General features: G+C 34.1%; 2 protein-coding genes and 1 long non-coding RNA gene across 3 annotated transcripts; 1 reads left to right on the top strand and 2 right to left on the bottom strand.

Moving 5' to 3' along the window:
- Nucleotides 1–3404: 3404 nt before the first annotated feature.
- Nucleotides 3405–11121, top strand: LOC147555974 (glycerophosphodiester phosphodiesterase GDPDL4-like). The gene is made up of 9 exons (XM_086663687.1): nt 3405–3888; nt 5117–5413; nt 5723–5838; nt 5955–6456; nt 7130–7168; nt 7255–7539; nt 9113–9255; nt 9445–9928; nt 10548–11121. The coding sequence occupies exons 1-9, from the start codon at nt 3777–3779 to the stop codon at nt 10850–10852; spliced, it is 2283 nt and encodes a 760-aa protein (XP_086519813.1). The 5' UTR covers nt 3405–3776; the 3' UTR covers nt 10853–11121.
- LOC147555975 (uncharacterized) lies at nt 8505–10631 on the bottom strand. The gene is made up of 2 exons (XR_015235092.1): nt 10490–10631; nt 8505–10206 (listed from the first exon to the last, which is right to left on the bottom strand). It is a non-coding gene; the product is annotated as an uncharacterized LOC147555975 (long non-coding RNA).
- A 5504-nt stretch (nt 11122–16625) lies between the features above and the next one.
- On the bottom strand, nt 16626–17264 carry LOC147555976 (uncharacterized). The gene has a single exon (XM_086663688.1). The coding sequence runs from the start codon at nt 17100–17102 to the stop codon at nt 16770–16772; it is 333 nt and encodes a 110-aa protein (XP_086519814.1). The 5' UTR covers nt 17103–17264; the 3' UTR covers nt 16626–16769.
- Nucleotides 17265–20268: the final 3004 nt, after the last annotated feature.

Below are 20268 nucleotides of genomic sequence, written 5' to 3' on the forward strand. Positions count from 1 at the left end.
TGGTAAGAATTGAATTTCACAAAATTAATTCTAGTTTCGCTTGTAGATAATAGGAGGATATTGTTCCACACCTAAAACAAAAGGCTTAAACACAAAAGAAGATTTTTTTTTTTGGAAAAAAACAATACATGAACTTTCACTTCAAATGACAGTAGTAGTGGACAAAAAGAAAGACATTATTACTGGAAAAAAACTAGGCACATTAACTCTCATGCGACATTATCATAGTCAATAATTTATGTTGGTTATTACTAAATATTTTTTTTTAAAACTCGGAAAGCAGTAATTATACTATATTATCAGTAAAAGAAAAGAAATGTTAGCTATTATTGATGTATTAGAGGTAATATCTTCTATTGATTGTACTCCAATACACCATTATGACAACTACTACCATCCGTTATCATTTATGTCAATGATAATAAGAACTAGGTTAACCATCATGGTAACCTAGTTTTCTCTTTTTCTTTCTTGCTTGAAACATGGTTACCTAGCTATTATTGTGCGACAGATACAAAGAAAAAAGAGCAAAACAAATAAGAAATTATGTGGATCATATTTTAGATATTATACAAAAAAATAAATGAGCTAGTAAATTTTATAAGAATAACACTAAAAAACATATAGTTTGGCATGAAAAACAAAACACTCATGGTGCATTTGGTTGCAGGATTCATGAATCTAAATGGTTTCTTTTGGTTTGTTTGGTAACCAATAAGAATTCTAGGATTCTTGATTTAAAATCCTTTGGTCTATTATATTTGGATTCTTACAAAATAAGATTCTAATTAAAATAATATCCTTCAAATTCATGAATAATATCCAAAAACAAAATCTCATCCAAATATTGTCTCTAGGTAACTGAAATTCATGAAACTTATTTTTCTCCGGTAACTAAAATTTCATGAAACTTATTTTTTTTTCACGAAAATTTCAAAAATAGTTATTTCTTTATACAAAATAATTATTTTCAAAATATTATTTTTTTTCAAAATCATTATTTTCTCGAAAATTATTATTTTTTTCAAAAATCATTATTTTTTTCAAAAAATCATTATTTTTTAAAAAATCATTATTTTTTAAAAAATCATTATTTTTTTCAAAAATCATTATTTTTTCGAAAAATCATTATTTTTCAAAAAATTGTTATTCCTTCTACAAAATAATTATTTTTTCAAAAATCATTATTTTTGAAAAATAATGATTTTTGAAAAATAATGATTTTTGAAAAATAATGATTTTTGAAAAATAATGATTTTTGAAAAAAATATAATAATTTTTGAAAAAAATAATGATTTTTTAAGAAAATAATGATTTTTGATTTTTAAGAAAATAATGATTTTTGAAAAAAAAAATTTGAAAAAAATAATTATTTTTTAAGAAAATATTGATTTTTGAAAAAAATAATATTTTTTGAAACAATAATTATTTTGTAGAAGAGAAATAAATTTTTGTTGATTTTAAGTTTGAAATTTAGGTTTATTAATCCAAAATCCGAGGGAGTAGGGTGAGATTTTGGTCCAATACAAATTTTGGAATTAGGAATCCTTAGGAAAAATTAATTAGTTATCTATAACTATTAGTTACTAATATTTCGAGATAATGAGTTGAGAAATAAACAAAAAATTAACCGAACAAAGAATTTAACTTATGACTCATGCTTGTTGCATATGATACTTACCAACTAAGATACATATATATATATATATATATATATATTGATGTCAAATCACTCGACTTTAATTATGTTATTAAGACCCTCTTGATGTTGATAATATCTTGTAGTTTAAAGAGACTCGGTGTAACTGCACCAATCGCACCACCTCAAACACGCCTCAACAAAACAAATAGAAGATATAAATATAATTTACTATTTTGAGATAAAAGATAAATAGAAAATAACAATGCATCATTAAAGTTGACAACCAAAATTAAATTAAAAACAACTTCATTTTAGAAGTTCTTTTTGTTGTTGAAAATTTCATTTCAGAAGTTGATCATATTTATTTAAGGTGTCGTTTGGCAACCAAAAGTGTAAGTACTTTTGATCGTAGTAGAAGTTCTTTTACTTCAAAAAAGAAAAAATTATCAAAAATATATTTGACAAAAATATTGCTTATAAGACAAAAAATCAGTCTGGTAATGTAATTTATTTATTTTATTTTCTTTTTCTCACAAAGATACTCGATTTTAATTGAAATAATATAATATATGATTTTCATGATTACTCTTTTGGAAGAAGTGGTGGTGATGTTGGTGGTAATGGTGGTGGTCATGGTGGAGTCTTGGAGGTATGAAAGTATGGTGATGAAAGTGTGGGGTGATTGTGATGTGATTGAGGTGTGGTGGTGGTTGAGGTATGGTGGTGGTGGGGGTATGGTGGTAGCGGTGGTTATGGTGGTGGAGGTACGATGGTGGTGGCGGGGTGTGGTCGTGATGGAGGTATGATGGTGATGGTGGTGTTAGATTTATGAGGATGGTCTTAGTGGATGTATGATGGTGGTTGTAAAGGTATGGTGGTGGTGGATGTAAGTTAGAGGTATGGGATATTGGTGGTGGTGGGTGTATATAATGGTGGTGGCGGTGGTGGTGGAGGAAGTACGGTGATGGTGGTCTTTGGAGGTATGGTGATGGAAGTGTGGTGGTGGTTGTGATGTGATTGAGGTGTGGAGGTGGTAGTGGTGGTGGTTGTGATGTGATTGATGTGTGGTGGTGGTGGAGGTGTATGGTGGTGGTACAACGGTGTGGTGGAAGCTTAGTTGTGGTGGTGAAGCGAAGATAAACAAAGATAAAATTGGTAAAATTCATTCATTCATATGTTGAACGAAAATTACTTAACTTTAAAGTCAAAAGTTAATTTTTTTTTTTGTTTGGAAGTCGACTACGATCTACGTATGTCGTTACATTTGACATTGATACATCAAAGATGTGATACGCTCAATAACTGCCCACTCAAACTGAACAAGACCGGGCCTATAGCCCAACAAGACAATGGCCTAAAGCCCAACTACATTATTTACACCCTAATAATCCCAAATCAAATAACCAAAGATTACACCTTCTCTGGGATTTGAATCTGAGACTTCTAGGGATTTCTAGAGTTTATGTCAACACCTTGGAACCACTTGGGTTACCAACTGTTGACCAAAAGTTAAAAATGTAAACCTCAAAAGAAAGTCAAATTTTAATTTAAGTGAAATCGAAATTTTTCACGTTACCAAACTAATGTTTTTTACTTTTCTACTTAAATAAGCAAAAAAATAATTTATTTTAGTATTGACAAACGACACTTTAAGGACTTAATTGGTGACTTATCTTCTTAAGAGGGCCAAAATGTATTAGCAAAAATTAATGGGAAACAGTGAAACACCAAATAAAAGACAGCTGGAGTAAAATAAGGAGACGTAATAGATTTCTTTTTTTGCAGCAGAGCTGATAAAGATCGGCTTAAGCTTCAGCTTTTGAAGCCGAAACAAAGACAAATTAAAACACACAAGTAAACGTGGCGACGCGTTAGAAAGCCGGCTGCTCATTTATATAACAATATTCAACGCTTAATATATTTATTTATTAATTATATTTTCTTTAGTTTTATTAATTTCTTTTCATATAAAAATACCAACAAAAGCCAGCCTACTTGCTCTCTCTCTCTATCTCTTTCTCTCTCTCTCTTTCTCTCTCTCTAACTCTTTCTTCCATAAAGAGCTGTAAATCCGACAAGAGAACTCGCCGGAAATTTCAAAATCTGAAGTGTTTTGCCGGTACATTTTCCGGCAATGCCGATCTTTAGAGCTCTTTTGTTGCTCTTTCTTCTTCATTCAGTTATAGCTCTTGTTTCTGCTCAAAGATCTAAAGCTCCTAAAGCTAGTCCATGGCAGACCCTAAGTGGTGAGCTCATGAACACATTCTCTCTCTCTCTCTCTCTAAAATGTTACTTATCTTCTCTTTAGCTCTCTTTTATACTTCTTCTTTTTGATTTTCTTGCTATTTTTTGTTCTATTTATTAAGTTTTGAGCTGATCAAAAGTTTTGTGGTTGTTGAAATAAAGAATTTAGGGGTTTTTTGTTTCTGTATTTACTACTAAAGTTTCTGTAGTTAATTAGGAATACTGATGAGATAGATTACTGTGTTTTTGTTCTATTGCAATTGGACTTTTTGTTTGGGGTAAATGGTGGATTCTAATTTGTTAGATCATGTGAGAGAGGAAAACTGAAGATCTAATAATATTTATTTCAAAAATTTGATTAGTTAGTTTTTGATCTTGTAGAAGTATATGAGTAGAAATTTTTGTAGTATCTTCCTCACCAAAAGATAGTTGTTCTATTCTGTTTTGTGTGATTGCTTGATTACCATAAACAGACTAGATAGAATTTGAGTTCTCTTCTTTTCACTAGAATGGGTAAGAGATTTGTACCTTAATTTGATGGGGTAAGAGATGTGAGTAATGGGTTGTCATAACTTTGAAAATTATGACCTATTACTTTACTAATGCAAATTACTATCTATTAAAGAAGAAGAAAATTTTGTGATGCCAAAAATTTCAATAAGTTGGATATAAAACAGTAAACCTGAAAAAAGAAGAGCCTGCACAGGTAAATATTGATTCCGATATACTATGAAATCAAGTTATGAGAAGTTACAAGTAATTTAGGATTTCTTCAGTATCAAATGGTTTCTGGTGGAATTTGTTATCTTCGATCGAAGTTTTATGGTCAATAAAGCGTTATTGACGGTAACGCCTAGATGGGGTGGCGAGATGGTTTGGGTGTCTCTTTGAGGGATGAAGATCGTCCTCTAGTGTCAAGCGTTTGGAAAACAAAACTTTAACCTCTTAGAATTTTAGTGGCGAAGGGAAGAAAAGCCACACACATTTATCAACTTTTGGTGACAAGGAGGATTGCGTACTTCTTTTCCGCCAACAAAATATCTACAGGGACTTGAATGTACTAGAATTAGCAATGTTCAATTGTTCTAAATCTGAACTAATGGTGTTTACATTCATGTTACACTTTTATCCCCGAGCATCTTGTATTTGAACTTAACAATCCCTCAATTAGATTTTTTGTTAATTCTGATCCCAACTAATTATTCAGCTGGTCTTGTCTGACTTGTGCAGGAAAGGCTCCTTTAGTTATTGCTAGGGGCGGCTTTTCAGGGATATTTCCTGACTCGAGTTTTAATGCTTACGCTTTGGCATCGATGACCAGTGGACCTAATGTTATTGATTGGTGTGATGTACAATTAACGAAGGACGGAGCTGGGATATGCGCACCTGAGGTCAACTTATTAAATAACACTGACATTCAAATGGTTTCACCAAATACGAGCAGTGTATACCTTGTTAATGGTGTATCCACGACAGGATGGTTTTCCGTGGATTATAACCTTGATTACTTGCTGGCGAATATCTCTTGTAAGTTAAATAATTTATTTTCTTCATGTTTACTACTTCAATTGAGGTTTCAAATAAATTTTTAGGGAACTCTTTCATCGTCTTACACCACACATGCACACACACACGCGCACACGCACGCGCACGCGCACACACGCACACACATCACACAGGTCACACATGGCACACAAACATGTGTTGTCTTTCTCTCTAAGCGGTGTGTCCCTATTTGTGTATTGTACAGTCTAAGAATTTTAAATGAGTGGCATATGGTATAATTCTAGCGTTTGACACTGTTGAATCAATACTGATTGTTTATTTGCTATACAGTGATTCGAGGTATATCATCCCGACCTGACAGGTTTGATGGTAATGCATTTTCTATTCTCACTGTCGATGATATGGTATCACAAGTACAACCCCCTGCCTTGTGGCTGAATATTCAGGTAAATGATATTACGTTTTTCACTTCTATATTTTTTTAAACATTTATTGCGCCATATTCCCTGGAGATCAGTTTTGAGATGCCCAATTTAATGTTCCCTCTCTTGTGTTCTTGCAGCACGATGCCTTCTTCACACAACATAAGTTGAATATGAGAACCTATGTTCTCTCTGTATCAAAACGTGTTGCAGTTGACTATATCTCTTCACCAGAGGTGGGTTTCCTGACGAGTATAGCGTCCCGATTTAAAGGAACCAAGACAAAATTAGTATTCCGTTTTATGGAAGCAGCAGATACTGAGCCTTCAACCAACCAGACTTATGGTTCACTTTTGAAGAATCTTACTTTTGTCAAGACATTCGCCTCCGGAATTCTCGTTCCTAAAAGCTACATATGGCCTGTTAACCTTGGTGGATATCTACTACCTCATACATCTTTGGTTTCAGATGCGCATAAGGGCGGGCTAGAAGTATATGGTTCAGATTTTGCAAATGACAATATTTTGAGCTACAATTATAGTTATAATCCACTAACTGAGTCTCTGTTTTTCATTGACAACGGAGAATTTTCCATTGATGGTTTGTTGTCAGATTTCCCAATAACTCCATCAGCGGCCATAAGTAAGCTCTATTCCCTGTCAGACCTTGTTTGTTTATTAGCAACTTAATTAATGATTTCAAGTATTTATGTTGTTACATTAAGGAATTGACATTAAGTCTTTTGGAGTATAGAATTATATAAGATGAAACATTTCACAAGTATATGCTGGCTAACAAAGGGACGGAAGAAACAAACCAAATAGGGACGGAACCACAATTAGAAAGAATTGTATAAGAGGAAAGATTTCACAAATAAATGGTAGCTAACAAAGGGACGGAAGAGCCAACTCAAGTGGCGAAGATCTTTTTGTAAAGTTGGATAACATGTCCCCCACCTAACAAAAGAAATTCAAATTAAGAAATATGGCAATAGCTAAAGTCATGATTTTACTCGTCTAGATTGTTATTATGGGTATTTTTGCTATATTTTGTATCTATGCCCACCTTCACATGTTTCCCGTCGCCAAACCTGAATAACCTTTTCTGTCCCAAACAAATGAAATGCTCAGTTACCCAAATCTGATGCACTTGAGTTATCAATTTAAGTTCTTACATTTAGATGCGCTGAATTTTGTCATGGATATACTTTACTTTCTTTTCTTCTTTATTTCCATTACTTATATATATGCTTTTATCGTTTCAACTTCAAACTCAAGAAATAATTTATTTTATTGACATCTCACTGTGTTGACAGACTGCTTCGCTCATATAGACAAGAACAGCACAGGACAAGGTAAGCTACTGCCTACTACTATATAACTACATTCATATAATTAGTTGTATATCAACAAATTAACATATATTCTGCTTGTATTTCAGCTATTCCTAAAGTTGTGTCTCACAATGGAGCTAGTGGAATGTACCCTGGTTCCACAAATCTTGCTTATCAGCAAGCCGTTGAAGATGGCGCAGATTATATTGACTGTTCTGTGCAAATGACAAAAGATGGAGTTCCTGTATGTTTGAACTCTATAAACCTTTTGGATGGTACAACAGTTACACAATCAACCTTCAACTCCCTTTCTGCTAAAATTCCAGAGATACAGGATACTCCTGGAATTTTCGCCTTCAATCTAACATGGAAAGATATTCAAAGCTTGAAGCGTAAGTTATTTTTCCTCTCGTATTTGCATTTTACTCAAGAACATAATTTCCTTCCATAAATAAAAAAACTGAACTTATTTTCCTTCTTGTTAAAGGCTTAACATGCTTAAATTGAAAACTTCCAATAAGAAGGCTCAGGACTACAAGTTTAAAGCCATCAATCTCCTTTCCATTTGATTATGTTGTCTATCTCTTGAGTTCCAAGGTCTCCCCCCTAAAGTCCAAGGATTGGATATTTTCGGCACTTTGACTATTTAACTTCCGAAATGGTAGTTAGCACTCTAGCTGTAGTAGTTTTAGCCAAATCCGACCATTACCCTTTCACCAAGGACATTGCATGGCCTCTACTCTTTCGTACAACAGGTTGCCTTTGAGAATCTAATAACATTATTTTGTGGATGTGTTGGTAAACCCATTAACATCATAAGGTGCACGAAAGAAAAAGTAAACGCAGAGTAGGAAAACTACTCAAAATAACAAGTTATAACCGCAGAAACATAGTGATAATAATCCTATTATAAAGTACTAACAAAATTAAACTAACTAAAGCACACAATTGAATCTAAAATGAAATAGTGATTATAATGCTAAGAATAAGCTATAATTACCTTGGTTAGAACACCTGGAGGGGTCACCCATCCTTGTTTGACTCGTTTCCACTTAGCTTTGAAATTTGATTGCATTAATGGAAATAAGCAACTAAAACTAGTGTAGGTAAAAATAAAAGCCATGTTAATGAGATTATTCTTACTCCACGATACAAACGGAATCCAAGGTTTTCTTTTGTGTGCATACCCATAAAATTGTCTCTCGAGATCTTGTATATTACCTATGTACATGGACAAGCTTATGGGTATAATTGTATTTGTATCAACATCTGATACCTTCAAGGACACAGTATGGACAGTGTGCTAAACCAGATGAGTGAAAAAAAATGCAAAAGCAGAAGCTGTCATGCACTTAAATATATTCATGTCTTATTAGTTATTATTAGGTCCTATATGTTTCCTATAACTTTTTTTTACTTTTGGAAGTTCCAACATCAAATGCAAAATTTGACACACTCTATTCTCTCTAAAGCTACTGAAATATCCGACAAGAGTTTCCTAGATCCAAGTAACTGACATGACAAAAGAATACTCGTAATGAATATCCATGTCCATGTTTTATAAACACTACCTAATAAAGTAATAACAAAGTTTGCACCAGACTAATGAATATACTTTGTCAAACAACCTGAAACAACAGAGTAGTTATCTTAGAAATATGTATCTTAAAAGGTTTAATGGTTTCTCAAGTCCTCCGAGTATATTGCTCACTAGGTTCATTAACACCCTATGTAGTTGAATCTTCTCCCAGTACGTTTAATATGTTCCTGTGTGAAGAATTATAATGTCCAATGAAGTAACCTACATAAAATCTGCCATTGACGAGCTTACAGCATGTTGGTGTTCGGTTTGGCTAAGACTTTGTTCTCCAAAGGAAGTATACTTGAGTAAATAGATTCATTATTAAGGGTGGTAAATTGTGTTCCATAATTTCGTCACTGATTTTCTTTTATGTTTTATTTCAGCTGCAATATCAAACCCATATCTGTTGACATACCAATTGGTTAGAAATCCGGCAAACAAAAATGTAGGAAGTTTTATGTCATTGGCTGAATTTTTGACTTTTGCTAATAGCAAGCCACTTTCTGGCATCGTGATTAACGTAGAGGTGAGTTTATATTTCTAGAACTATTGCATGAATCCAATTTTGACTTACACTCTTTTGGTGGAATATAATATATATACTTAAAATGACGCTTAAATGAGCATTAAAAAAGCATTTGAAAACATTAAAGAACTAATCATCTTGATGCTTATTTGCATCCCCACTTAAACCATTTCGATTCTATTCATGCAGCATGCAGCTTACCTCGCGGAGAAGCTAGGTTTGGGCGTCACTGATGCCGTTATTGATGCTATAAGCAAGTCAGGTTACAAGAATGGGACAACCCAGGAAGTTGTAATCCAGTCCACTAATAAGGCTGTTCTAACTAAGTTCAAGAAGCTATCAGGGTACAAGCTCATGTATATGATTGATGATAGTATCCGCTCTGCCACCGACTCATCCCTTCGTGACATAAAGAGCTTTGCTGATTCTGTTGCTGTTGATAAAGAATCTATCTTTCCTGCTAATCTGCTTTACCTTACTGGTTCCACTGATGTTGTCACAAGGTTGCAATCATTCAACCTCTCAGTGTATACATATGGGTTCGATAATGAGTTCGTATCTCAGGCATGGGACTTCTTCTCAGACCCCATTGTCCAAATCAACACATATGTCATGGGAGCCGGAATTGATGGAGTGATCACCGACTACCCTGGAACTGCTGCATCATACAAAAGTAAGTGAATCTCCGTTCGTAACGAAATCACAGATAACTTCCATAATACTCTCCGAAAAGCATCACTATAGGTTCTCCTTGACGTCCTAAACAAACCATCTACTAGACAACTATTCAGTGGAAGTTAAAAAAGAACTACTAGACAATAACCATCTGTGATCTGCCTCTGAACAGTGAACTTGTTACTGGCGGCAGCTAGTCGGTCCTCAAATCAGTAGACCTTAGCGGTGTCTCCACGCCCAAGTTTGAGCTACAACTTTGACACCATGATAGAATTGCTATTAAGAAATAAAACCTTAATTAGTTAATGCAAAAACCTACACACAAGAATCCTATATATTGAGTTTATAGAAGAGATTGAGAAAAGAAAACGAACTATATGGGGCTATATTATCCTTTCATTCGTATTACTCCTATAAAAAGGTAGATTAAAGATTTTAATAGATAGGAAGAATAAGCCCGTCTATGGGATGTTTAAAACATTATTTGCTATATATAAATTAGAATTTACAATATATACTATATTAGTTAAGTTGTGCTAAAATGAAACTTGAGCCTTACCTCGCTGATTAAGAACAAAATTTGTGATTGACATTTTGGCACTTGGGTTTTTAAACAGAGAACAGATGTTTAAACCTGGGGAAGAAAACACCGGTTTACATGACCCCTGTTGAACCCGGAAGTCTCATGCAGCTCATCACCACACCAAGTCTGCCACCAGCTGAAGCTCCATCCCCTATCCTGACAGATGCAGATGTAGCCGAACCACCATTACCTCCTGTAGCGATCATAAAACCGGCCAGTTCCAATGATGGAGCAGCAGCAGCACCATCCCCAACTAAATCAGATGCGTCTTCAAACAAGGTCATGGGGTCTTTGTTATCGTTCATATCGATGATTTTGGCATCTCTTCTACTATTTTGAAATTAGAATACAATCATTTACTCGTGTACGTATATTTCTCTGGGTTGTAGGCAGTTGGGAGCTTTTTGTTGCATAATTTGTATACTCTTAACTAATTTCTTCTTTTCATTTTCTTCCTGGTTTGCTGAAAATTCTTTTCTTTTTTTGCTCCTTTTGTATTCATATTTCCTTGTTTAATTTGAGAAACACGGGGCAAAGTTCTTATATACAATATGCAGTTATGTAATTCTGAAAATCGATTCGTTATAATCAGGATTAACATTCCTATATGTTTCTTTTGTACGATTTGTAGTTTGATTTAACTTTTTTTTTCTTTCTATTGAAGAAAGAAAACGATTCAAATGTTCCATCCTAGGTATTTATATCATTATATGTATGAGATGACCAGTTGAATCGTTAAGGAGCCTTAAGATTGTATATATTCGTACCTTGATTTTTCCCTTGTGAAACGACTACCAACTGGATGAGTAGATTTTGCTGGAGCAAATAAATTACCAATGACAGACCTAAATTTAACTCTACACAGAAAATTTTCGTTCTAATGATCTCTATTTTTGGCCAATGCTTTGGGTAATGGGAGAATTGCAACTAACTCTAATGGAAAGCTTAGGTATCCAATATATGGACATAAGTGTGAACATAATTTTATAACAAGGAAAGAAATTTTGATTTGGGTAGAAATTGAGGTAGGCATGGAAATGGAAATACTTCGGCCATTTCAACAGAAATATTTCGAAATTATTCCTCACAAGGAATTGTTAAGAAAACTTAGTTAAATTTCGGGAGACACAGAAATAGAAATATTTTGGTCGTTTCGTCCGAAATCTTTCGAAATTTAATTTCTTGTTTTATAGAGACAACTTAAAAACTAAAAATCTTATGTGGACAAAAGATTTTTAGGGACACAATTTTACCTTTTCTTTATTTTATGAATAGAGTTCAATCTTATTTATTCACTCAAATTTTCAGATAAAGTTTAGTTTATCTCGTGTTCATACACTCTTAAATGCATCGTGGGGATCCAATTCCTCCCGCTGCTTCCCAAGTTTAAGCATGAAAGCTTCTTTTACTAGATAATGAGCAATGTCAGATAATGAGCATTGTCATCGAGCTCTCTAGGGATGGTATAAAACTCCACTTCATCAAATTTCATTATGAATTGATTATATTTCAAATTTGCCAAGGAACACTAGCATACTTCGTTTGAGAAGCTTGTATCGAGCTCGACTCTCCTTACATTACGACTCTTCTTTGTGAATGGTTTTGTTGGAAGGTCCACTCCACTCGGCCAAACCGAGTGGACTTGGTCCCATAAGAATCCTAGTACAACTAGGATTCCTTAGTAGTTAGGATTATATTTAGATAACTATTATAGAGTTTTAGTTGTTTTCAATTTCCTCTTTTGTATCCTATATATACATAGCCATACATAATTGTACAATCAAGTTATTGTGAATAATAAAAAGGTATTTTACCAAAACCACTAATAACTTCTCTCTCTCTCTCTCTCTTGGATCAAACCAAGAACATCCATCTTCTTCTTCTCCCACTCGGCTTCACCGAGTGTGATCATCATCTTCTTCCACTCGACTTCTTCGAGTGTCTACTCGGTTATAACCGAACACCCATCAAGTCTCTCTCTCGGCTTCATCCGAGAGTGACAATTATCGAGGTGTTTATATTTTCACAGGTTTTAAGCCAACTTCAGCTCATCAACACCAATTTTGCTTCCGGCTGAAGAACATTTCCTACAATATAGAACTTTGTTTATGTTGCCATGAATGAGTTGATATAGCTTCTCATGACCACAACTAGTGCTCCCTCTCCATTTATGTATGTCCCATGCACATTTATACTTCTCCATTTTCCACCAATCACAACCCTTTCTACTCTCTCGACCTCATTTTCACTACTATATAAGTAATGTCTGTTGTTCTCCTGGTTCTCTTTTAAGATAATAAATCTTAATTTTTCTGTTTAAACAAAAATGAGTACAACCACTTTGGTTTTCTTTTCTTCTGATAAATCAAAGAAAGAGTTATCTTCTCTAAACTAATTGAAAAAGATGAAAGAAGTGATTATTAAAATGAAAAATTAAATATCTGAGTCAAGGATACCTCTGTCCTTAAGACAATTTACACCATGTATATTAGTACCAACAATTATGGTGTATGTCTCCCATGATAAAATGGATTACCTGTCACAAAGATGGTACCTCTTAGTCAGGGACGTATCCATGCTAGGGCCAGGAGGGGCCATGGCCCCCTGACCCTTAGTATTCCCACACACTTACCTTTTATCATATTAAAATATTAATTCATTTCACTTTTAGTGGCCCCACCCCCTCTTTAACCCAACCCAACCCAACTCTTACCAAATCCAACTTATATTACTTTTTATGGCCTGAATTCTTGGCACCAATAACCCGAACCAACCCAAAACTTTCCATATAAACTTATATTCTTTCCACAACTAGAATTCTTAGGTACGAGTGATCTAATTTAGATGATCTTAGTTGTCAACAGTTGGTAGCTCAAGTGGTTCCAAGGTGTTGACATAAACTCCAGAAATCCCTGGAGGTCCCAGGTTCGAATCCCAGAGAAGGTGGGATCTTTGGTTATTTGAATTGGGGTTATTAGGGTGTAAATAATGTTGTTGGGCTTTAGGCCATGTCTTGTTGGGCTATAGGCCCGGTTCTGTTAGTGTTTGAGTGGGCGGTTATCGAGCTTATCACATCTATGATGTATCAAGTGCCAAATGTAACGACATACGTAGATCGTAGTCGACTTCCAAAAAAAAAAAGTTCTTATTAGTTTTCTACTTGTTAACTTATATTGATTTCAATTGTAAAGAAAAACAAATTCGAATTACTTAAATTTTGATCTCTCATAATACAAAATCGCCTATCTCTTAAATCGTTATTCCAGTGCAGGTAAATTTATTAGAGATATAGTCTTTTTCTCTTTCTATCTCCCTTATGTCTCTCCCTCTCTCTATATCTAATGTGAATAAAATGTGTTTAATATGTATGATTTAATGGTGTATAAATTTCTCAAACTAGTTTATGACTACAATGGTTTGGCCCCCTGCAACAAAAATCCTGGTTCCGTCCCTGCTCTTAGTTATGTTAGTCTGACGAACTTTGTAAGCAATACGAACTTCTTAACAATGATCCTTAAACTCTAATGCTTGAAAATGAATATTTAGAAAAATGATATATACTTGTTTGCTGAATTCTCATGGTATTTACAGGGGTGTTGACAACACTTCGTATGGGTGCCTATAGACCGATGGATGTTTCCAACAACCACATTTGACTGTTGGATTTCAGGTTTAATTTCGACCATCAGATCTCAACGGATTATTTAGATCCAGCGTCACGAACGCCTACTGTTAGATCCCAACACTTCTATCAGATTTGTTGATTACATCTCCACTATTGGATCAAATCTCTGATCTTAAAAGGAATTACTCCAATCACTCCTAGCGACGATGCGCACGTGCAAAGTGCGGGCGCCTCTAGAGCGCCCATTACGCCCACTACGCCCACGCCATGCGTGGTTTGCGTGGTGCAAACAACGCCAAGTGCCCCATCGTCTCAAAGAATCTATTATTAGTATGTGGAAAAGTCTGTATAAAGATGTAGAGTTTTCCTTATTTATCCAATATTTTACTAATAATAAAACTACACATTGTAGGTATCCTTATATATTCCCCAAGTAAATCAATGATAATTCATTCAGATGAAATAGGATTTTAAAAAACTTTATATCTAAATTCAAGAGCTTGACGAGACTAATGGTCCATCCTGATCCTGATTTAGACAACATTTGGTTACCCAAATTGACAAAAAACAGATCCAGTTTCTAGAATGTCCCATCTTCCTTCAAGTTATTTTCAATATTTATATAGGCGTGCATCCTCATCTTACCTCAAGATAAGTCTTTCCCCCTTTATAAGTAGTAAATTTCATCAATATCTTCTTTTCTACTTATTAATTTTTTAAGGAGATAGCGAAAATAACGGTTCTTGAAGATTACAAAATCATAAAAGACAATAATTTCATATTTAGCTTTAAAACTTTAACATGCTAGATTTTGTTTTTATTCATTAACGTGCTAGGATTCTTTTGAAGATTCAAAGGATTTTTGTTCCGCAAATGCTATAATTACATAAAATTTTGTACTTAATCTTTAACATGAGGACTCATCCGGATAAAAGAATAGTCCAGATTGTAGTCAAACTTTGAATTTTTTTGTCTTTTAGTGAAAGTGAGTCAGCATGCCAAAGGTTAAGTAAACCTCTATGTAATTGTGACATCGTCTTAGGCTTTTGAGAGAGACTTTCAACTTGGTTTGTGGAGTTTTCAAAATCTTAGAAATTGAGCAACATTTATTGTGGGTGAGTCTCTGAACAGTATGACTTGCCACTGATGATACATAAAATGGTCACACGTTGGTCAATAAATCAAGAGAAAACCAAAAGCCCAATGGTTCCACATGTCTCATGAGTCATGGCAACATGATCGCTGAGTCCGAAGAGGTCTGCTGCCTAAGCCCAGAATCGGTAGGTCGACAAGATCATCTAAGGAGCTTCAGCCCTGTCCTGCTTCAAATATAACCAGATCTGCCCTGGGATTCACGAGAAGAGTTGGGGGGTACACGTAAGCAAGGATGACTTAAGCCCCGAACATGGGAAGGCAGAAGTGCGCCACACGTTTACCAAATTGATCTCGAATCTTCTCAAAGATATCAGTCGACAAAGATCTTAAGTGTTTAATTAACTTAGACTTCAAGAGTCTCAAAGGAGGAAACATATCCTAGAGAATTTATCAACTCGACAAGATATCTACGAAAGATCCTTGAACATAGGAACTTTTAAATATCTTGAGATACGAGATAAACACAAAGAGGAATTCAAGCCCTCGACGAGCAAACCATAGCTTGGAATTCAAGCCCTTGACGAAAAGAACGCAATGATAAGTTCATCGAATTGTTTCGACAAACTAAACCTTTTCAAAAGTGCAAGGAATGCTTCAGCTGGAGATATCAATGCCAACACTTACGTGGACGGAAATTTCATGAAATCAGATATGAATAATAAAACTAAAAATAACAAAATAAACTATCCATTTCAAGCCTCTTTTTGATCTTTGGCAATTTTTTGTTTTACTGATTTTCTTTTTGGACCCTTGTGATGGATTAGTTGTATAAGTTAAACAGGAAATTGGGCCGAAGACCCAATTTTAAACTTCTTTTTAGTTAAAAAGATAAGTTAATTTTTTTTTGTTAAAACTCCAAATTTTGTATTTTCTTTGTTAAAACTCCAATTTTGTATTTTTTTTGTTAAAAATCCGAATATTTGTATTTTGTTTGGTTAAAAACTCAATATCTTCTACAAAGGTGTTGCAAGGTGTCGTAAGGCTTTGCAAAGTTTTTGTAAGGTTTTGCAAGACGCTGCAAAGCTATTCCAAAGCAGTTGTAAAGTTGTTGCAAGACGTTGCAAAGCTGTCGCAAGGCGTTGCAAACTAAAAAAGTACTCACAGAGTTGAAGGCTAAAAAAAATTGACTGATCATTTTTAACCAATGTCCAAAATTTTTTAAGGAATTTTGGCCAAATTTCCTAAGTTACACTCACGTGAACTAAAAGGACAATGAAAGGAAAAAAAGAAACTTGGCCTTCAGGGTTCTAAGAACATCTCAATCAACTAAACTCCCCAAATGAAAATGTGATTGTGTTACCAATTGAAAAATTAAAATAACTCACAGGAATATTACCGCAAAGATTTGTTATTGAAATACATACTATACTATTTAATTAAACTTAATCCCAAGAAAAATGATGCTAATATAAGTAGGATTATGTACTAGACCTAATTAACAAACAAAACAGACAAATTTAAGATTAATACAAATTTCTACATTATAATTGCATATCGCAAACTCTCGTTTACCATAAGTTGATTAATCTCCGAAATGCTATGAAAGTCACCCGATGTCCAAACACCGTCGACACTGTTAACATTAACATGCTCAGTTGGACTAGAGATACAAGAAACAACCCAAAATGGAGCTCGAATAATGTCCATGAGTATGGATAATAACCCATTATTTCCACGGCGTCTACCGTTTATTTCAACAGGCAATTCACTTCTATTGTCAACTCCTTCAAACATGTTTTCATCAGCAATTCGTGATGTTTTCTTGATGTTTTGGATGTTTCGCTTCACGGTTGTTAGTGCTCGAAACATAGTCTCCGACCGGACCTTGTACTAGATGGAGGGTATGTGGTGAAAGTCGCCGGAGTTGAATGGTGATGGACTGATGGTGGTGCTAAAAGCCCAAATTCAATGGTGGTTTTGTAGATAGTGGTGGAAGTGGTTATGGTGATTGTGGTGGTGGTATATAATGCAGCAAAGGTATCCGGTGCTATTTATGGTCCATAGGAGGCTTTAATTATTGTATTTTATTGGTGGGGTCATGGGGACAAGGAGGCCTAATTCTTCACAAAAGTATGTCGTGTCTATATCATTTGCCCCACATATATACTGTGAGGGTTTAATGTTGATAAAACCTGTCTGGCCTTTTTGAGGGTTATGATTATCGATAAACACCAGCAGAGTCAGAATTTCACATTATTTCAAGCAAAATTTATACTCCCTCCGTCCCAAATTAAGAGTCCTGTATTCCTTTTTGGTCTGTCCCAAATTAAGAGTCCCATTTCTTTTTATATCATATAAAATCTCTACCTTTTCCAAGTATACCCTTTTATTGGATTTTAGAGTTATCATTAGCTAATTAGAATATTTCTTAGTAGAATAACACCAAAATCTAGCTCATTCCATAATAAAGTATCCCGCTTTCCATAATGGCTTAAAATCAACATTATTTGGGTATGAGATTAATTAAGAAAGAAAACACCAAAACATAAAATACGACCAACATTTGCTACCATAAAACTCAAGGAGGAATGATTAATTTGAATAATTTTGTGCTTATTGAAATTAGTCTTATATAGTGCTACTAATCTATTTTGGAAATCAAGAATTAAAATTTGTCAAAACAACACTTTCGGTAAATTCAATTTTTTGTTCACAATTGAATTCTAATTTGAAAACTCAAATTTAGTTAAAATGAAAATAAAAAGCGCCAAATTTCAGAATAGTGAAAATTAACTAATTTTGAATTTTAAGATTATCACGTTTTGTTGTGTTTCTAATTTAGTGTTTAATTTTATTTTCAATAGTTGGACACTTATGGTAAGTGAAGTGAGAGAAATAATACCTTACCATAATTCTTAAAATTCCAAAAAAGATATACTACTAAATTAATATGGGTAAAAATGGAAAAGCAAAAATTGTGAAAAAAAGTTGACTTTTCAAAGTGGGACTCTTAATTTGGGACGGAGGGAGTATATGAAAATACACTTTAAGTAATTAAGGTCTTAATTACCTTTTTTTAAGATTAATTATTCGTTCGCTTATTCTATCTTTACGTTCATCTGATATGGAAACAAATTAAGAGAATATTCGAGAGTTAGAGAGGTAAATGGGCTTTTTGTGAAAGAGCTCCTAAATGACTTCAAAGGCGATTGGAGGGAGTCTTCTTTGTTCTCAAACTTGAGGAAAAATTGATAGAATGTCTCAACAAGGGTTACGGAACTCTTTGGGGTCGGTAGATTTATGATTCCATCTCCTAAATAAAAAGTTCTATAAGTCTCTTTCATCTAAGTGCATGTTATCATTTCTATTATCCGATGTGTCTTCCACTAATTAATATTAATTATAATTAATTACATTTATATTAGTAGAAGGAAGTGTCAGTGCACCAACAAAATCAAATTAACTTTTCAAAAAGTAAGAGTTTTTAAAGTCATCGATAAACGCGGTTATTGGTATCTAGGGTTAGACACTTACATTCACAGGTTCATGTAGATACTAAACAGTCGTATCTCCACAACACAACAGAGTCGAAACATACAACGAGCTCTGTCATTATGTGTCTTGTTATATATAGGATTTTTGAGCGAACAGTCCAAATAATGGGGGTAAATGAGAATCCGGACCATTTTTGCAAAAAATTGAGTTTCCAGTCCAAATGTCAGGGACAGCTCATTGTTTTCTGGTTTTTATTTTTTTTCTCCCCCTCTTGCCCTTGGGCGGGACATGCTGACGTTTGCTGACCATCTGAAGTAGGACAGTAATTTTTTTTGAAAATTTGAATTTTTTGGCCGAAATTTTGGGATCCCGCCCAGCAAACCCACTCTTCTCGGTTTCTTTCTCTCTCTAAAACCATAAGAAAATCGTAGATGTTGATTATCTTCTTCATCTCTCTCTAAACTAATCTTCCTCTAATTTTTTTTTGAAAATTCTTCCTCTCCTATACAAACATTCCGAAATTGATTATATTCTTGCTATCTCTATGTTTTTGAAAGATTATCAACTTCTGAAAGTCGATCTTTTTCATTAAAAATCCTTAGAAAAATGTACCAACATATAAGGGGGGATTGTTTGAGAAAGCAAATGTAGTAAGTTAGTGAAAATTCCCAGTAAATAAAACAATTCCCGGTAAACCAGAAAATTTCTAGTACAAAAGTGTCTAGTACAGAAGAAAATTCTTAGTAAATAAAACAATTTCCCATACACAAGAAAATTCCCGGTACAAAAGTGTCTAGTACACAAGAAAATTTGCAGTAAATAAAATATTTTCCTGTAAACAAGAAAATTCTCGGTACAAAAGTGTCTTGTACACAAGAGAAATTCCTAGTAAATAAAAAAATTTCCAATACACAAGAAAATTTCCAGTACAAAAGTCTGATGTAACGGTGAGTTAGACAATTTTACAAAAAAAATTTCGTTTCCCGGAAATTTTTCGGTGGCAATTCCGTAAATTTGTGAAAAGTACAAAGTCTGATAGAACGGTTGTCAGATTATTTTTCAGAAAAATTTCGTTTCCCGAGAAAATTTTGATGACAGTTTTGTAAATTTTGATGGCATAAACGGTAAATACTAAAATTTAAAAGGTTGCTTCCGTAATTTTTCCCCCTAACCTGACACTTTGGACCTGGCGTTCATTTTTGGCTACTTAGGATGGGAAGTCTATTAAGTGCCCCATTTTAGATGGTTAGCTCAACCCCCCTTATATATAGCCATTGCTTTTGAAAGCTATATATAATGTCAACCCATCTCTTACTTCACAATTGAAAGCAAGATCTCAACTCCATCTAGTATTCAGATAATAAAAGACATTGCTATTTCTGTATGGAAGTTGTCCTTAGAGGACATCTTCTTAATGGTGTGATGATATGACAAGAGACCCCTCTCTATGTCTTACAACTCTCCAAAATCAAGTGCATTTTTGTAATGATAGGCTCCAAAACCTAAAATCGATGGATGATACTTTTAACATAAATGGAGA

This window comes from Eschscholzia californica, unplaced genomic scaffold (genome assembly GCF_041429995.1).
Source record: "Eschscholzia californica isolate CP2 unplaced genomic scaffold, dmEscCali1.0.p SCAF_2, whole genome shotgun sequence".
In the NCBI taxonomy this organism is placed as follows: Eukaryota; Viridiplantae; Streptophyta; class Magnoliopsida; order Ranunculales; family Papaveraceae; genus Eschscholzia; species Eschscholzia californica.

What these genes read in the sequence shown, in the direction of transcription:
- LOC147555974 (XM_086663687.1), top strand. Translation starts at nt 3,777, where the DNA reads ATGCCGATCTTTAGAGCTCTTTTGTTGCTCTTTCTTCTTCATTCAGTT. An exon ending in CAAGAACAGCACAGGACAAG is followed by an intron (nt 7,169 to 7,254) that starts GTAAGCTACTGC and finishes CTTGTATTTCAG; the next exon opens with CTATTCCTAAAGTTGTGTCT. An exon ending in AACTGCTGCATCATACAAAA is followed by an intron (nt 9,929 to 10,547) that starts GTAAGTGAATCT and finishes GTTTTTAAACAG; the next exon opens with AGAACAGATGTTTAAACCTG.
- LOC147555976 (XM_086663688.1), bottom strand. Translation starts at nt 17,102, where the DNA reads ATGTTTCGAGCACTAACAACCGTGAAGCGAAACATCCAAAACATCAAG.